Raw genomic sequence first — 19,876 nt, forward strand, 5'->3', positions numbered from 1 at the left:
GCAGATACTTCAAAATTGTAGCTATTGGTTATAGAGAAAGCTGCAGTTAAAGATACATTAAAGTTCCCATTTCTGGTCTACATTTATCACATGCTTATAACTTTTCAAAAAGTTCTTTTCTGGCTGAAATCTTCTGTCCTTGCTCTCCAAGGAAAGATGGAGGCCTTTTGGGGAGAGGGGCGTTTAGGCAAATTCCAGTGCCTCATTTCTTTACTTTTGTGGGAGGAAGTGGTGAAAGATGTCTTTTTACAGCAGGAGTACGTCTTTTTTTTGTATATGTTTATTTTATATATATATATATATACATATACATATACACACACACACACTTACTTCGGTAGCAGATGAACTTTACAAGGAAAACGTTACATGTGACTGGTTATTGTGGACTAGTTTCCAAGTCAATTTGAAAAAGAAATTCCATAGTGCTGTGAAGTAATAAGTTATACTAATTCTGGAGTTATGGAATAATGTGTATACACATAGCATTGATATAAGAGCTGGTTTTGCATTGCTGTTTCACTGTAGAGCTCCTTCATTTGGCAAGCTCTTGGTCCTACAAGTGTGAACTGGTGAAAGCAGTAGAGAGAAAATATTAGACTTCTTAACAATCCGGGAAATAAAATATTAAATCTTATCTTTAAGTGACATTAAGATCAGAGTTTTCAACACAAGTAAGGAATTGCAAAGGAGAAAGTTGCTCACACTGTGCAGTCTTCTGAAGTGTGTCCCTATGGGTGCTCCACCTCATGTGTTGGTGTGTCCCTGCACCCTTGATCAGAGAATTTCAGCAGCAGTGCCCATCTGGGTCATGCATGTGCTGTCCCTGGTTTCACGGTGCTGTTGGTACCTCAGCCAGGGCACATGACCTAACCCCCCACACCCACAATTTCTTCTCTTCTGTAGAGTCCATAAATTGAACTCCAAAGTACAGCAGGGGAGGGTGGGTAGTGGAGCACCCACAGGAACAAACATCTCGAAGAACCTCAGTTACTGCACAGGGTGAATAACCTTTTCTTCTTCGAGTGATGTCCCTGTGGGTGCTCCACTTCAGGTGGTTGTAGAGAAGTGTCCTCCTGAGGATGGAAGGGGCTTCGGAGTTATTGGAATGATTGAAGAAAACACTACTAGACCCAGCGATGCATCCAATCCCAAGCTGTGGGCAACTGCATAATGTTTTGTGAATATATGTTCAGAAGCCCAGGTGGCAGCTCTACATATGTCTATGAGTGGGCCATTGTTCAGAAAGGCCACTAACGATGCTATTGATCTGGTAGAATGAGTTCTGATCCACAATGGGGGTTGCATGTTCTTTTGATGGTAACAGAGGTGTATGCACCCTGAGATCCATTTTGATAATCACTGCGTGGAGATAGTGGATCCTTTGGAATGCTCCATGATGGAAAGAATAAGCTTCAGAGACTTCTGGAAGGACTTGGTTCTGTTAAGGTAGTATGCTATTGTGCATCTAACATCCAGTGTATGTAATTTAGCATCTTGCGTGCTCCCATGAGGTTCTGGAAAGAATGCAGGAAGATGGATCGGCTAGTTTATATGGAAGGAAGAGGATATTTTAGGTACAAATTTTGGTTGAGTTCTCAAGGGGACTGTAGTGAGGCGGTGTGGCCTCCCACCAACCCAGAGGAGGAGGGACCACCCTCTGTGCCCAAGTGGGCAGAGCCAGATCTGCCTCACCCCTCCCACCAGAAGTAGGTAAATGGAACAGGAAGTATAAAGGGCAGAGCTTCCGGCTAAGTTGGGGTTGAGACACTGAGGGAGGCAGACATATCCTACTCGCTCCAGGCTGCTAAATCTGCTGTCAAGCCTAGCAATGCCCTGCTCACCAGGGAACCTGTGGCTGCCACGGAACTACCAGGACTGCCTGGAGAAGGATGACGCCTTGTTGGTTCAGATACACGCCAAGGGAAGGAGAGGAAGTGGTCCAGGGACAGCCGACTTTATTCTGACTGTAGCACTGGCAGAAGGAGAATTGGTGTGTTGCATCTGGATTCCCCACTGACCCAGTGGCAGAATACTCCTCCACTGTTAGGGCCCTGGGTCAGGCCCGGCCCCCCACTACCCCACCCCTGGGGTGGCAGCCTCGCCTCTCCAGGTCAAGAAGCCTGCATTTCATTTGTCAGCTCTCTGCCGAAGTTAGGACATCCAACTACTGTGTTTGCTCTGCCCCTGTTTAAGGGCTCAGAACCACTTGGCTCCTGGGTTTTCCCTGCCCTGACTTAAGGACTCAGAGCTTCTTAACCATGGTGATTGCTCTTGTAATCAGATTCAAAACATAGAGAATCCCTCTAGGCAAAACCTTAAGTTACAAAAAGACACAAAACCAGGAATATACATTCCATTCAGCACAACTTATTTTATCAGCCATTTAAACAAAACAGAATCTAATGCATATCTAACTAGATTGCTTACTAACTCTTTACAGGAGTTCTGATCTGCATTCCTGCTCTGGTCCCAGCAAAAGCATCACACAGACAGAGAGGACTCTGTTTCCCCCCTCCAGCTTTGAAAATATCTTGTCTCCTCATTGGTCATTTTGGTCAGGTGCCAGCGAGGTTATCCTAGCTTCTTAACCCTTTACAGGTGAAAGGGTTTTTCCTTTGGCCAGGAGGGATTTTAAAGGTGGTTACCCTTCCCTTTATATTTATGACAGGTACCTTTTCAAGAGGTATTGCTAGTCCATCAGCCACACATTTAACCAGTTCTTGAAATTCTTTAAAATCGTTGGTGGCGGAGACATTATGGCCTCGTCCGGGGAAGAAGAGGAGTTGTTGGTGTTTAGTGTGGTGTCCCGCTCTGTACTCTTCTCCTGGTCCTTGACAGTTTTCTCATGGGGTTCTGACGTTACAGTCACCAATGGTGGTGGAGGTGATCTAATTCCATTCCTATAGGGACTCGGGGGCTTGCTATAATGCCTTCTGTAAGAGTCCCAAGGGTCCCAGTTGGGCCATTGTGTAGAAAACGGCATGGGTGCAGCCATCTATGGGTGCCCATACCAGGGCAGGATGTCCTGTCTATAACACAACCTCAAACATAGAGGTCCAGAGGTTGCCACCTGTCGGACAGGAGAGGAATGGTGTGAGGAAAAAATACCCTCTTCCTCTTTGCTTGAGCATAGAGGAGCTACTGGTGAGACGGGGTGCCCTAGCACTATGCGCACCAGGGAAGCGTCCGTGCCAAAGAGTGGCAAATCCAGTGTTGGGGACACTAATAAATTCTTCTGAGGAAGGAAGTGGTGTAGTTTCGGTACTGAGGAGGATGGTGCTGATGACTTTGTTGGCGTACAGTAGAACCTCAGAGTTACAAACACCTTATGGGAATGGAGGTTGTTTATAACTCTGACCAAAATGTTATCGTTCTTTCAAAAGTTTACAACTAAACATTGAGTTAATTCAGCTTTGAAACTTTACTATGCAGAAGAAAAATGCAGCTTTCCTTTTTTTTTAGTAGTTTAACGCAATACTGTACCGTATTTGGGGGGGGTTTTTGTTGTTGGTTTTTTTGGTCTCTGCTGCTGCCTGATTGCATACTTCTGGTTCCAAATGAGGTGTGTGTCTGACTGGTCAGTTGGTAACTCTAGTGTTTGTAACTCTGAGGTTCTACTGTAGTTGGCAGTGCCGATGGCACCATTGTCGTTGCCACCAATGGGGCGGGTGGAGCAGATGGAGGCAGGATAGCCTGTGTTGAGGGTCTCGGGGCCATCTCCTTCAGCGGTGTGAACGGTGCCGTGGTGGAGTTGGTACACTTGGTCTTGCCTCTCAACTCTGCACCAGAGTGCTGGGGATCAGCGGAGGCCATCGTAGGGGTGGTGCCAGAGGATCCCGGTGTCTCATAGGTACTTTGCTTTCCTCAGTACCGACTGCACTGCGGCTATCTGGCCAGAGACTTTCTTCTTGGTCATATGTCTCTGAGGAGAAGTTGTTGCTTGTTTCCTCATTGATTTGTATAGAGAAATGAGCTTACTTGGAGTGAAGGGAGAGGTCTCCAGAGATCTGTGTCCAGAGGAGTCTGCTGTCCTGCATCTGAGGCCAGTTGCAGAGACTTTTCCATTAGGATCAGCTTAAGTCATAAGTCCCCTGTCCCTAGCTCGAGCCTTCAGGTTGCTGCAGTGAGTGCATTTTTGGGGAATGTGCATCTCACCCAAGCAGCAAACACATTGTGAGTGTCCAGCCGACACCAGCATAACTTCCGTGCAGGACATGCAGCGCTAGAATCCCAGTGAACCAGGCATCATAGAAGAATGGTGGTTCACTCTGGGTTGAACACCAACTATTCTAAGAGAAATTTTTTTTTTTAACTAGAGCAGAATGGGGAAGAGATAAGTAACTAACTACTGACTAATCTTGTGCTAAATAAACTATCTTAATTCTGTTTTAACGCTATTTATTATGAGCTAATTGTGTGGGACTGCTGGAAGCTCTGATGCAGGCCGAAGACAGTTGAGAAGGAACTGAGGGGGTTAGGGCATGCATCCCGGATGAGGCCCCAATGGCACCAAGAGATGGGGATGGCGTATGGGGAACCTGGATGGGCACTGCTGCTGAAATTCTCCAATCAAGGGCACAGGGATGTTACAACACCTGCAGTGGAGTAGCCAGGGGGACATCACTTGAAGAACTATAGATTCTCACAGTAGCCTGGACTCACCCACATTACATGTATAACTGTACTTTGCAAAGAATTAATACCGTGCAAGAAATAACATGAACTTGCTTCAGCTCCAACAATGTGCACTGACTTCACTGGGAGTTGCAATTACATAACTGAATATGCCTATGTGGGCAAATTAAGGTAACTAGGAAAATCTTAACTTGTATTTTGCAGGTCTTAAAATTGTAACTGCAACAGTACAGTGATGTAAGAGTTTGTATTTAAAGCTTAAGGGAGAAGGGATTCTGAATTAGTATTGACATAAATCTGCCCGATGCACACAGTACAATACAAATATTGAGAACTGCCTTGAGCAAATTTCCATTTGGTAGATTCCATAGTCCCTATTAGACTTTAGTTTACAATGTTCCAAAAACCTTCTTCAGTCCCATCTTAGATTTAAAGGAAAAGATTCTACAGGAATATTTTTACTTCAAACTTATTTTGAATTTTGTGCCAATTCCTGACACAAAAATTAATTTATTTTATGGATGGATGCAGCTCTCCCCTAGAGAATTTTGCAATCTTAATTCAGAGCTGTGCAGCAGCACCAGTGGTAGCAAAAGGGGTAGCTGCAGTACGGACAGAGCCCAGCATGCTTAATACCCTGTCATCTATCCCAAGCAGTGAGAGATTGGAACTCTGGTAGTGGTTGTGCTGGCAGGAGTTATGATTAATTTTTATTATATCCATGGGTGCTGGGGTAGTGCTCTCAGTGGGTCAGCTGTAGAGTGTTATGTAGGAACTGTATTAGGGTTTGTCAAGTTTGCCCAGAGCCTGCAGTGCGTGGTTTTATGTAGTTTACATATAGTTTAAATTATATGGGAAAAAATTATGCACATACTCCTGTACCAAGGTGGTAAGCAGCATGATCCAGCAGATAGGGCACTGGGCTGAAAGGTAAGAGGCCTAGGTTCTATTCGCATCTGCCACTAACCTGTTGTATGACCTTGGGTAAGTCACTTCACTTCTCTGCTCCTCACCTTCCCTTCCCATCCAGTGTCTGTTGAGATTGTAAGCACTGCAGGGTAGGTACTTTCCCTTACTATGTGTTTGTATAGTGCCTTGTACAATGGGGCCTCTTATTGCTACTGAAATAAACTAGACGTGGTTGTAAAAACACCTGCTCTCTGGCTACTCTATAGCTTCCAGCACTGATGCATTACAGCTATGAAGTTTGCTAGTATAGAAAAAGGTAGAAACTCTCCACTATTTTAATGAACATTTTTCCATTCCCTTTTCTATATAAACCAATGCATTTAATCAGGCTTACAAATAAATATTTCAGACTGGGATTATCTCTGGTTGAGTTCTGTTGTACCAGATGTTTTAACACCAGCTACAGTGCTATCTCAATTTGGAGCCATTGGGATTATGGAAGATTTTGAGGAATTAGCAAAAATTAGGGCTGTTAACTCACACAATTTACTGAAAAAAATTAATCGTGATTAAAAAAATTAATCGCAATTAATCAGTTTTAATCGCGCGGTTAAACAATGGAATACGAATTGAAATTTATTAAATATTTTGGCGGTTTTTCTACATTTATGTATGTATATATTGTATTGTGTTGTAACTGAAACCAAAGTGTATATTATTTTCTATGACAAATAAAAATTTGCACTGCAAAAATGAAAAACAAAAGAAATAGTATTTTTCAATTCACCTCACCAATTCTTCTTATTCACAATGTCACCAGAAAGTGAGAAATGGCATTTGCATGGCACCTTTGTAGCCGGCATTGCAAAGTATTTATATGCAAGATATGCTAAATATTCATATGCCCCTTCATGCTTCGGCCACCATTCCAGAGGACATGCTTCCATGCTGATAAGGCTCGTTTAAAAAAAAAAAGTGCTAATTAAATTTGTGACTGAACTCCTTGGGAGGAGAATTGTGGGTCCCCTGCTCCGATTTACCTGCATTCTGCCATATATTTCATGTTCATAACAATCTTGGATGATGACCCAGCACATGTTCGTTTTAAGAACACTTTCACTGAAGATTTCACAAAACGCAAAGAAAGTACCAAGGTGAGATTTTTAAAGATAGCTACAGCACTTGACCCAAGGTTTAAGAATCTGAACTGCCTTCCAAAATCTGAGGGGGACAAGGTGTGGAGCATGCTTTCAGAAGTCTTAAAAGAGCAACATTCCAATGCACAAACTACAGAACCTGAACCACCAAAAAAAAAAAAAAAAAAAGAAAATCAATCATAGAATATCAGGGTTGGAAGGGACCTAAGGAGGTCATCTAGTCCAACCCCCTGCTCAAAGCAGGACCAATCCCCAACTAAATCATCCCAGACAGGGCTTTGTCAAGCCTGACCTTAAAAACTTCTAAAGAAGGAGATTCCACCACCTCCCTAGGTAACCCATTCCAGTGGGTCACCACCCTCGTCATGAAAAAGTTTTTCCTAATATCCAACCTAAACTTCCCCCACAGCAACTTGAGACCATTACTCTTTGTTCTGTCATCAGCTATCACTGAGAACAGTCTAGATCCATCCTCTTTGGAACCCCCTTTCAGGTAGTTGAAAGCAGCTATCAAATCCCCTCTCATTCTTCCCTTCCGCAGACTAAACAATCCCAGTTCCCTCAGCCTCTCCTCATAAGTCATGTGTTCCAGTCCCCTAATCATTTTTGTTGCCCTCCGCTGGACTCTTTCCAATTTTTCCACATCCTTCTTGTAGTGTGGGGCCCAAAACTGGACACAGTACTCCAGATGAGGCCTCACCAATGTCAAATAGAGGGGAATGATCACATCCCTGAATCTGCTGGCAATGCCCCTACTTATACATCCCAAAATGCCATTGGCCATCTTGGCAACAAGGGCACACTGTTGACTCATAGCCAGCTTCTCGTCCACTGTAACCCCTAGGTCCTTTTCTGCAGAACTGCTGCCGAGCCATTCGGTCCCTAGTCTGTAGCGGTGCATGGGATTCTTCCGTCCTAAGTGCAGGACTCTGCACTTGTCCTTGTTGAACCTCATCAGATTTCTTTTGGACCAATCCTCTAATTTGTGTAGATCTCTCTGTATCCTATCCCTACCCTCCAGCATATCTATCTCTCCTCCCAGTTTAGTGTCATCTGCAAACTTGCTGAGGGTGCAATCCACACCATCCTCCAGATCATTTATGAAGATATTGAACAAAACCGGCCCGAGGACCAACCCTTGGGGTACTCCACTTGATACTGGCTGCCAATTAGACATGGAGCCATTGATCACTACCCGTTGAGCTCGACAATCTAGCCAACTTTCTATCCACCTTATAGTCCATTCATCCAGCCCATACTTCTTTAACTTGCTGGCAAGAATTCTGTGGGAGACCGTGTCAAAAGCTTTGCTAAAGTCAAGGAACAACACGTCCACTGCTTTCCCCTCATCCACAGAGCCAGTTATCTCAACCTCCATCTGGTGGCATCTGACTCAGATACTGAAAATGAACATGTGTCAATCCGTACTGCTTTGGATTGTTATTGAGCAGAACCCATCATCAGCATGGATGCATGTCCCCTGGCATGGTGATTGAAGCATGAAGGGACATATGAATCTTTAGCGCATCTGGCATGTAAATATCTTGCGATGCCGGCTACAACAGTGCCACGAGAATGCCTGTTCTCACTTTCAGGTGACATTGTAAACAAGAAGTGGGCAGCATTATCTCCTGCAAATGTAAACAAACTTGTTTGTCTGAGTGATTGGCTGAACAAGAAGTAGGACTGAGTGGACTTGTTGACTCTAAACTTTCACATTGTTTTATTTTTTTAATGCTTTTTTTTTGTACATAATTCTACATTTGTAAGTTCAATTTTCATGATAACTGAGAACTATACACTTTGTATTCTGTGTTGTAATTGAAATCAATATTTGAAAATGTAGAAAACTTCCAAAAACATTTAAATAAATGGTATGCAATTAGTTTGTTTTTTTTTTAATTGTGCGACAGCCCTAGCAAAAAATATATTATAAACACAAGTTTAGGTAAGAGTCTGTCTTATGATCATATAGGTTTAAGGTTTATACTTTGATTTAAATCAAGTAGGCAGGTGGCATGCAATTATTTTATTTAAAGACTGGTGAACATACCTCACCATAGCTTCTGATGATCTAAGAGTCTCTGCCTCAAAAAAAAAAAAAAAGGCTTAAAATTTAATCTTGCAGGCAGGTAATCCTCTCTGACCTACTGCTCTAAGTTTTTAAACCATTTAAAAATAGCTAAGATATTTAATCATTATTTGAAACTTTAATGATACAGACTTCACTCAGATAATTTAAAAAAAATCATGAGGGAGAAATTTCCTAAAAGATAATATCCTCTTTTTAAAAAAAAAAAAAAAATGCTGGACTATAGCCACTCAACTGGAAAATGTTTGTATTAAAAGCATGAAATAGTGACTGTATCGCTGTTTTCCAAATGCAAGTACATGAAGCATTTCAGAACTGTCCCAAAATACTAAAACAGTGCTCTTAACACAAACAATCTCTTGCAAACTTGCAATACTTTTAAAGCACAAAACCAGTCTCTTGCAACATACCATTATGTTAAGTGCACTTCTGTCAAGACCTGATATGGCCAATTTTAGATTTCTGTGATTTCAACTAACAATCAAAACACTTATATGTAAGACTATGTTTTAGTGATGGGTATTTTTAGTAAAAGTCATGGATAGGTCTCGGGCAGTAAACAAAAATTCACGGCCTGTGATCTGTCCATGACTTGTACTATATACCCCTAACTAAATCTTGGGTGCTCTGGGGCAGGGGGCGGCCCATGGGCACTGCGGGTGCTTTGGGAGGGGGCCTGCCCAGAGGCACTGCCACACACAGCCCAGGAGGCCCATGCTGCTGTGGGGAGGGATGAGGGAGCAGGCAGCAGCACACAGCCCAGGACCCCCACTGCTGCTGGGGGGGCGGCACATGGCCTGGGACTCCTACTGCTGCTGCTGGGGGGGGGGAGAGGTAGGGAGGAGGGGCCAGCGACAGGTAGCCCAGGAGCCCTGCTGCTGCTGGGGGGAGGCACACAGCCCCGGACCCTCACTGCTGTTGGGGAGAGGGGGCGTGGCGGTGGCCCAAGACTGCCACTGCTGTTGGGGAGGGCAGGGGGGCGCGACCACCCAAGACTGCTGCTGCTGCTTGGGGGTGGGGCGCGGTGGCCCGAGACTACCCCAGCAGCAGCTGGTACAGCTGGCCCAGGGGCTGCCTGAGCTGCTGGGGCGGTCCCCGAGCCAGTTGCACCGACCACTGCAGAAGTCATGGAGGTCCCGGAAAGTCACAGAAGCCATGTCTTCCGTTACAGGCTCGCAGACTTACTTATATGTAATAAACTGTGTAATGCATATTAGGAGGCTCTCAGGACATGAATCACAATCCATTCAATCAGGCAATAACCTAAATCTCAATAAGTACACTATATCACACAAAAGAACATTAGTACCTATGGAACCAAAAACATTTTCTATTGGTACTAAATGAGTATTAGGGAAGGATTTTTTTAAAAAGCCTGTCTTAAACTATAAAGTGCTCCCAGGACTTATCTTACTGATTGTACATTGAGAGTCTGGCAATAGATTTTATTTAACTTTGAATAGTTAGGAACTGCATTCACCTTTTCTGAACATTAATAATGGCTCTAAAACAGTGGTCCCGCAAACTGTGGGGACCGCCACCCAACCCTGCTCTGCCCCGAGCCTGGGGCTGGCCTCAGACCCCACTCCCCACCCCGACTGTGGCTGTGCTCCTGGCTCTAGCCCTGCTCCTGACCTCGGTTCTCGGGGATGGGGTGGGGTTGGACAGATTCCATTAGGGTTAAGGGGAGGTGTGATGGAAAGAGTTTGGAACCACTGCTCTGAAATAAATTAATATGAAAACTATTTCTGTTCCCTGATCATTTCTTTCCCAATAATATGCACAGACTGACTGTGCTTTATGTTTGCCCAATAATTTTCCAGAAGTATACCAGGATATTAAACCCTCTGCAGCAAGTCTGTTTCAAAGACTGAGATTCCCTTCAACCATGTATTAGCATAGCCGTGTGGAAATACAAGTGTTGAATTACAAGTTAGACAGTTACTTTACTTTTTGAAGTACGCTATTTGAGATGTTCAAATGGTGAGTGACATGTGTTAGCTGTCCAGAATAAAAGATCCAAACTACACTATCTCCACTGGTTACCCACAGCTTCTCAATCCCAAATCCAATCAATACTTGGCTTTGTCTCCATGTAGTCACCAGAAGCAGTACTCAGTGCATTTCAAAACAACATTGAGACAACTTCTAGCATTTCCTGTTTTATTGTAGTCAATGCTAAAATACAGTATCCTTTGCTCTGGGTTATGGCTCTATCTGACTGAGGTCGAACCACATCTGAAATCAGGGAGACCTGTGGGCTCGCAAACAGCACGCGTTTCAACACCAGAATCGGGTTGGACCACCATTGCAGGGAGGCAAGTATCCGCGGTGGGTTCGTGATGACCTTGTCTAGGTGATGTCTGGCCGGGCAGTAGACTGACGCCAGCTACACCTGGAGGGGATGCAGCCTGAGTCTCACATGGCAGAATGCACGTATATTGTCTGACATGTGTCCCACTAGTCTGAGACAGACCTGGGCAGTGGTGAGCAGATGGGCAGTGATACTGGCAATCAGATCTGACATTGCCTTGAACCTGGCCTCTGGCAGGAATGCTCTGTCTGGGTAGAGTTGAGTACCAGTCTGATAAACTCTATCCTTTGGACCGGGATAAACATTGGTTTTTGTTCATTTATTAACAGGCCCAGAACTTGACAAGTAGCTTGCAACATCTCGACACTGTCTGTGTCCATGAAATATCGATATGTGAAAGTAAGCGTCTTTCAGATCAAGGGCAGTGTACCAGGCTCCCAGATCCAGGGAAGGAATGATGGAAGCCAGGAAGACTATACGGAACTTCAACTTTTTGAGATACTTGTTGAGGCTCAGCAGGCCGAGGATAGGGCGTAGACCCCACTTGGCCTTTGGGATCAAAAAATAGTGGGAGTAAAACCCTTTCCCCTTCAAGGGCAGAGGGACTTCCTCCACAGACCCCACCCGCAGAAAGCCTTGCACCTCCTGAGTGAACAGTTGCTCATGAGAAGGGTCCCTGAAAAGGGATGGGGAGGGAGAGGGGAGAAGAGGGGATAGAAGTAAACTGGAGGGTATACCTCCCTGCTATGGTGCTGAGGACCCACTGGTCCAATGTTATAAGAGGCCTAGGCAGGGAGGAAGGAAGACAAGCAGTTGGAAAAAAGCAGGGGTGCTAGATCCAGGACACAGGTTGGAAGGTCGCCCTTGAGCGCACCCTCAAAATGCCTGCTCATTACCTGGCTAGTTGTGGGTAGAGCTTGAGTGAACTGAGGGGACCAGCTGTTGGCCTTGCTGGTGCTTGAGCCCTTGCCCTTTCTGTGGAAGGGCTCTGTTCGGAAATGGCCCCCAAACCTGTGGAACTGCTGCAGCTTGAACCGCTTTCTCACAGGCGCTGGCATGTAAAGGCCCCGCAAATGCAAGGTAGCCCTAGAGTCTTTCAGGCCATGTAACTTGCTTTCTGTCTGTTCTGCGAACAGTGCCAGGCCGTCAATAGGGGAGGTCCTGGATGGACTGCTGAACCTCCACCGACAGGCCCAACAACTGCAACCAGGTGTCTCATAGAAATGGCCAAGGCCGTGGTCCAGGCCACGGAGTCCGCCACATCTGAGGCCGCTTGGAGGGCTGCCCTGGCCATAGCTCTGCCCTCAGAGTAGCCAGGAACTCCATCCTGGGCTCCTCTGGTAGTGAGTCCGCAATCTTGACCACGGACTGCCAAATGTTAAAATCATAATGGCCAAGTAGGCTGATACGACCAGTGACCTTGGAGCAGGGGGTCTATATAGGTATTCAAATCCCTTAACAGGGACATAATACTTCCTCTCTGCCCGCTTGGAGATGGGGGCAGGGAGGAGAGGGTTTGCCACAAGGCCTTGATCAGCTTTACACTCCCTCATGGACTGGCAGTGTTACCTTGGAGGGGGCTGCTGCATTTAAAACATCAAACATGAAATTGGAGGGTTCTGCTAACTGCTCAGCCACCAACTGCAGGTTAGATGCCATCCTCAGCCACCTTCTTTAGAAGCTCCTGGTGAGCCTTTACATCGTCCTGGAGAACCGTGTGGGAAGGTCCCGCTATTGCCTCATCAGGCGAAGAGGATGAGGAGGCAGGTAACGGCACATATGCCAACTTCATAGCCTCCACCAGGGGAGCCTCAACCAAGGCTGGCTGACCCAGGTGACCTTGCTCTGACTCCGCTTCTGAGTCCGGGGGCAGGCGGGAGACTGTTGCCGACTGTTTCTCAGATGCCCCTGAGAGTGATCGGTGCCCCTGTGATGGTTGGGGAAACCCCCAGGGGTTCCATAGCTGCCAGGGAGCCATCCATTGGCTCTGGGGCCATAAAACCACTGGTGGTCCGATGGGAATATCAATGCCCCTGGTGGGTGGCCTTGGCCTGCAGGAAGATCTTCCTCCTCACTCTCTGAGCCTGAGGAGGGAGACTTGTCAGGGGACCACGCCAGTACCAAAGCTGTCTATCTACCCCATTCCCGTCACCCCTCTCTCCCCATGGGTCTCCACTGGTCAGCTGTACCAGGAAGACTGCTCTCAGTGCCGTGCCTCCAGTGACTGGCAGCAGCATTCAGCGGATCGGCAGCGGTACCCTAGCAATCGACGCCTCATGCTTTGAGAGCGGTGCCACTCTGTGGACTGGGATTGGGAACGGGAGCGAGAGAATCAAAGTCTCGGCTCAGGAGAACATCAATATGCCTGTGGGGATCCATAGCAGCAAAAATTCTACCCTCTAGAGTGGTACCCCAAATTTGGGGTTTGACTCAAACACTCCAGGGACCAGTGTCAGGACTCTAGGGACTGGTGACGCACCTCCACAGGTCTGTGCCAGACAGCCAGCAATCAGTGCTTGGATCCAGAGGAACGCTGCCTGGAGTCTGGAGAACGACGCCAGGCACCCTGACAGGTATAGAATCATAGAATATCAGGGTTGGAAGGGACCTCAGGAGGTCATCTAGTCCAATCCCCTGCTCAAAGCAGGACCAATCCCCAATTTTTTTTTTTGCCCCAGATCCCTAAATGGCCCCCTTAAGGATTGAACTCACAACCCTGGGTTTAGCAGGCCAATGCACAAACCACTGAGCTATCCCTCCCCCCAATCCAGGGGGGTCTGGCGGCACTGCTCAGGCAAGCACTGGTGGGACACCCCCTGCATCAGGGAATGGTGCCTCACCGATGGGGACTGCTGGAAAGGTCCCAGGGTGGGTTTACCCCTCGAATAGGGCATCTTGCTAGACAGCATGGGAGGCACAGGAAGGGACTATACATCCTTAGCAGCCTGAAAGGCCTTTGGTTTGAAAGGCACAGCCAGGTGCCACATGCCTCTGCTGCTTCCCGGGCGGATTTTTAAGGGGGCTCGACAGCTCGAGTGCTGGAGCCTGGCCACCGTCCGGAGGGGAGGAACTGCCCCACCTGGGTCTTTGCTCTCCTCTGGCTCTCTCTCCTCCCTTTCATGGGACATAGGAGAATGCCCTCTCCTGGCCTTTCTTTGCTCTTTAGCCAGTACCAGGGATGGGGATTGGCGCCAGTCAGAGGCCAGTGCTGGCAGCGCACACTGCACCAATGCCGCAGTGCTTGGAGCGGAGTCTGTTCTAGCCGGCTCCGAGGCTGGTGAGAGGACCAACTCCACAAGAAGCGCTCTAAGTTGAATGCCCCGCTCCTTTATGGTTTATGGCTTGAAACTTTTACAGCTGTGACACTTGTCACTCACGTGGGTCTCCCCCAAACACTTCAGACAGCTTTGATGGGGATCACTGACTGGCATACTTTTTTGCGGCATCACAAGGCTTGAAGCCCAGGGATTGGGGCATGCTCCATCCCTAGGCTAAGTCCTGTAAGGGACTAACTATTTTTAACTTATGCACTAAGGGAACTAATAAACTAAAAAACTTTCTAAGAGCTACATACCGAGAATCACAACTAGACACAGTTGAGAAGGAAAGCTTGCCAAAGCAAGGAGACATTCCAGCACCATCACTGGCGGTAAGAAGGAACTGAGGGAGAGGAGAGCTGGTGGCGCTGCTTATACTGGCGCATACATGTGCCACTCCAGAGGGCACCAGAGCCGGTCCCCTACAGAGACCACTGAGGGAAAAACTTCCAGCACTGATGCATGTGGCAAGCACACACATCTACAATGCAATGGACATGAGCAAGCACTCGAAGAAGAATGGAATATGCAGCTAACATGAAACTCTGCTTATTGCACAGCAGCATTAACTCCAGTTTCAAAGTTGTCACCCCAGAGGGTGTATTACAGCAATTAAATAGAGATGACAAAAATATGCCTTTGTCACTCAGATTATTAGATCACAAATAAAAAGTTTGGGTGGCTTTTTAATAATGTGAAAGCAATTTTTTATTAACCTCAATCTTCAATGCTCCTTTTGATTAAACTTTCCAAAAACATCACCTTCTGGCAGAGCTTAAGCTTGGGAAAGTTCAAAGGATCTTTTCACAAAGTTTTAAGAAAGTAGAAAGGATGTTTGAGTGCGACTATGTGTGCAACCTCCATTAAACAGTGAGTGACATAAACACTATAAAACATAAATGTAATGATTTGATTTGGAGACCCAAAACAGGGCAACTAAGGTATGTCTCACTGCAAGGCATCTTCAAGGAAAGAAGACAAGCATATGTTGCCTCTCAGTGCTACTCTATTTACAACATGGAGGAACAATTCAGAGTCAAGATTACTTCTAAAAATATGAGAAGGAGTACTTGTGGCACCTTAGAGACTAAGGAATTTATTTGAGCATAAGCTTTCGTGAGCTACAGCTCACTTCATCGGATGCATTCAGTGGAAAATACAGTGGGGAGATTTATACACAGAGAACATGAAACAATGGGTGTTACCATACACACTGTACAGAGAGTGATCGCTTAAGGTGAGCTGTTACCAGCAGGAGAGCCGGGGGGGGGCGGGGGGGGACCTTTTGTAGTGATAATCAAGGTGGGGCCATTTCCAGCAGTTGACAAGAACGTTTGAGGAACAGTGGGGGGGGGGGGGGGGAGGGAGAAAAAGTTTTACTTTGTGTAATGACCCATCCACTCCCAGTCTCTATTCAAGCCTAAGTTAATTGTATCCAGTTTGCAAATTAATTCCAATTCAGCAGTCTCTTGTTGGAGTCTGTTTGAGGTTTTTTTGTTGAAGAATTGCAACTTTTAGGTCTGTAATCCAGTGACCAAAGAGATTGAACTGTTCTCCGACTGGTTTTTGAATGTTACAATTCTTGACATCTGATTTGTGTCCATTTATTCTTTTACGTAGAGACTGTCCAGTCTGACCAATGTACATGTCAGAGGGGCATTGCTGGCACATGATGGCATATATCACATTGGTAGATGTGCAGGTGAACGAGCCTCTGATAGTGTGGCTGATGTGATTAGGCCCTATGATGGTGTCCCCTGAATACATATGTGGACACAGTTGGCAACGGGCTTTGTTATCTTGATGGAACATAGCTCTTCCTATGTGCTTGTCCTTGAGGACTTTGCTATCCTTAAAACAGCTGCTGGTAAGAGGCAGTACACAGTCTAGACAAGTACACTCAAAAAAGGCACCTCAGCAATAGCAAATTTGTGACTTGGATTTTATTTTTTATTATGGACTCAGAATACACATCTAAGTGAATCTTGCATTTAGGATAGATAAGTGCCATATTATCCATTATGGAATAGAAGTTCAGTCTTAAGCATTTAACACTGATTTTTGTCAGACACTATGCTGTGGAAACCTGTGGTTAGAGCTGGTTGGGAATGTGACAATGTTTTTTTCACTGGAAAATGCAATTCATCAAAACAGTTCATTGCTATTCTGGGCTTGAGGTCTCAATCTTTCCTGTTCCACTTGGCATAAATAAAATATTCATTAGAGCAAGGACTTGAACCCGATTCTCCCACTTGCCCAGTGGGAGCCATAATCACTAACTAGAGAGTCAGAGTCACTTTCTCTGACCCAATGTTTATTCAAAGTGGAAAAGCTCCAACAGGAGAGAGACCAACCACATTCCAAAATGGCCAATTGCCTGGTGGGTTGGGAACTCATCTGGGATGTGGGAGATCCAGGTCCAAATCCTTGCTGTGCCTAATTTGGAGCAGAAACTTGAACGCAGGTCTTCCCCTGCCCACATGAATGCGCTAAACAACCAGGTTGTTCTAGGGTAGCCTCTCATTTATCAAAAGGTCTCAGCTTCGTTTCAATGATAACTCATGAAAATAGAGGAGGGATGGGAAAATCGTTTCATGCCCACCTCTGTGGTATTAGACTGTGCTGAAAATCTTATGAGAGATTTACAGTCTTCCTAAATAAATTACAATTATGAGTAAACAAGTATAAAACAGATATTTTTTTAAAAGTAAGTCCATTAGGGAAACTTCTTCATAATACCATAAAATGTTTTAACTACTTTGCAAATTCAGTGTTTAAGTCATCTATGAATTAATAACTTCTAGAGAGCAGTAGATCAGCCTACTCTGTGCACTGTTACATTGCTGAGACACAGGACTTTAACAAAAAAATCTTTGTTCCTTTTCAACATTTTATGCTCATTTTTTGCTCTAGATTTTACAAGCAAATTTTTATACCAGCACATTTTAAAATACAAACAAAATTCCCCAACAAGTCTTTAATGCAGTTTCATGGGCACTTCTTGATTGAGCTACTTGTCCTCTCAAGTTCAAAATCCAAGTATGAGAAACTGAAGTTTCCAGTATTGCATATACCCCAAACAAGACTGAGCCAGTTCACTTTAAGTTTGAGTTTATTGACATCAGCTTCCCTAAGCAACCATCCCAACTAATTCAGAAGATATGAGAGCAGGAGGTAACAACAAATTTACACAAAATGCACAACTTGCATGGCCAGAAACGTTACATTTTCAAATCAATCTGGATACTTTTTTTTTTTTTTTTTTTTAAAAGAACAGCAAAGAATAGCATGTATGAATGCTGACAGTTTAAACATTTTATCCAGAAACACACTACCGCACGGATACCAAGTTTAACCCATATTTTGAATTTGAAAATATACATAAACTTTATTAGATTACATTAAAATCTAATTTCAAAAAGTGCACAGTAAAAACCACCTAAGGGAATTCTGATGCAAGTTAATCATGGGGTGAAAATTCTTTGTTTTAACTGCCAACATTAAATTTTGTCTGTTTTAGTGGTTACAAGTTCTAAACGTGTCAAATTCATATATGGCACCAAATGACTTATTACTAGGTCAAAACCATCTCTGTTTCCTTTTGAGAGCTAGCTCAAGAGGGTGACATTGAATTTTCAGCATCTGCAATTCTGTGTAGCAGTAGCAACATCTGAAAGACAGCCGATTGACCGTAAACTACCGACTTTTGTTCTTTCTGGAATTTCCCTGTAGTGAAAAACAAATAATGCACGGGAGAACATAATTCATATGAAAATAACAAACAGGAGCAAATCTGATGCCTAAATCACTACCTATACAGAGAAAACATTACAAAAGAAAATGAAACATAGGAGAAAAAAAGTCATTAAATTTCAAAGAGAGAAAGAAGAAAAGAAAGCTTCTGTATTTAAAATTTTGTATCTACTCTATAAATTCCCATTACACTTGTTATAACTGAGGGAAGAAAGGATTACAGCTTTCATAGTCATCAAAACCACAAATATTTTATTCTAATTAAAAGCTAGAAGAAAGGCACTGGAATTGTGTCCATGTTCTCAGGATTATACCATCATTCAAATGCTGTGAAGGCAAGTGAGTTTTTACCAGTAAATGGTACTTGTTTCTAATAAAAACTGTACAGGATAATTATCCAAAGGAATAAATACTGGGAATTATTTTATATCAATTTTTCTTAAGAAAACAGCGACCTTATCATATTTTAGCTGGTTTTAAACAGGATATTTACAGCACAGTCTGGAGAAGAGTTCTAAATGTATCATTTTCCATTAATAGGATGTCAGTAATTTCAAAATGCATGTCTATTTGCAGGAGTTCATAATTTAATTGTTTTAAGCAGAACTGGTTAAATGTTGGCAGAGAGTTTGATGCTTTGTTATTTCTTGCTGCTTTGACTGGGAAACAAAACCCTCCCCAAATGTATAACTTTCACTTTGGCATGCTTCCATATTTAAAAGGGCCTCATTTTAAGTGAAATTGTCAAGTTACTGCTTGAGGACCTACGGTTATGGGGGAAGGAGGGTGTTCTTTACTTTTCAAATGTTTCAGACATTGTTATTTTAATAAGCAAATTACAGCATTTGTGCAGTGACTATTTTCCACAGGGATTTTTTAAAGTTATAAAATGGCACAAATAGTCTCCACAAAAGGAGAGACAACCAAGAGGGCATCCTTGTGCTTCTGTATTATGATGGTATTATGACTTCAGATCCTGTTAAAGTAACATTGTTAAAGGGACACTATTGTTACAATTTATATTTAAAACAGATTTACCTGTATTAACAGTGAGATCTTAGATAAATTAAAATAGCTTAAGTCCATTTTAGATCTGTTTTGTACTTTTTGCTCAGCAGACTAATTTTATTTTTGTTTTAGATTGAAATGGATTAAATTTCACTTTCTGGTATTTAGACTACAGACCGGTCAGCCTCACCTCTGTCCCCCAAAAAAATCACAGAGCAGGTCCTCAAGGAATCCATTTTGAAGCACTTGGAGGAGAGGAAGGTAATCAGGAACAGTCAACATGGATTCATCAAGGGCAAGTCATGCCTGACCAACCTGATTGCCTCCTATGATGAGATAATTGGCCCTGTGGATATGGGGAAAGCGGTGGACATGATATACCTTGACTTTAGCAAAGCTTTTGATAAGTCTCCCACAGTATTCTTGCCAGCAAGTTAAAGTAGTATGGATTGGATGAATGGACTATAAGGTGGATAGAAAGCTGGCTAGATTGTCAGGCTCAAGGGGCAGTGATCAACGGCTTGATGTCTAGCTGGCAGCCGGTATCAAGCAGAGTACCCCAGGGGTTGGTCCTCGGGCCGGTTTTCTTCAACATCTTTATTAATGATCTGGATGATGGGATGGATTGCACCCTCAGCAAGTTTGCAGATGATACTAAGCTGGGGGGAGAGGTAGTTATGCTGGAGGG

General features: G+C 44.4%; 1 protein-coding gene across 2 annotated transcripts in view; it reads right to left on the reverse strand.

The window, feature by feature from the left end:
* Positions 1–16,273: 16,273 nt before the first annotated feature.
* PPP1R21 (protein phosphatase 1 regulatory subunit 21) overlaps positions 16,274–19,876 on the reverse strand; it is a 62,282-nt gene continuing 58,679 nt past the window's right edge. Inside the window, exon 22 of one of the 2 annotated variants that reach the window (XM_074949444.1) lies at positions 16,274–18,153. In XM_074949444.1, coding sequence (XP_074805545.1) covers positions 18,124–18,153 — 30 coding nt within the window. In that variant the 3' untranslated portion in view covers positions 16,274–18,123. The remainder of the gene's footprint in view (positions 18,154–19,876) is intronic. The other variant, XM_074949445.1, reaches the window with a different exon arrangement.

This window comes from Natator depressus, chromosome 3 (genome assembly GCF_965152275.1).
Source record: "Natator depressus isolate rNatDep1 chromosome 3, rNatDep2.hap1, whole genome shotgun sequence".
In the NCBI taxonomy this organism is placed as follows: Eukaryota; Metazoa; Chordata; order Testudines; family Cheloniidae; genus Natator; species Natator depressus.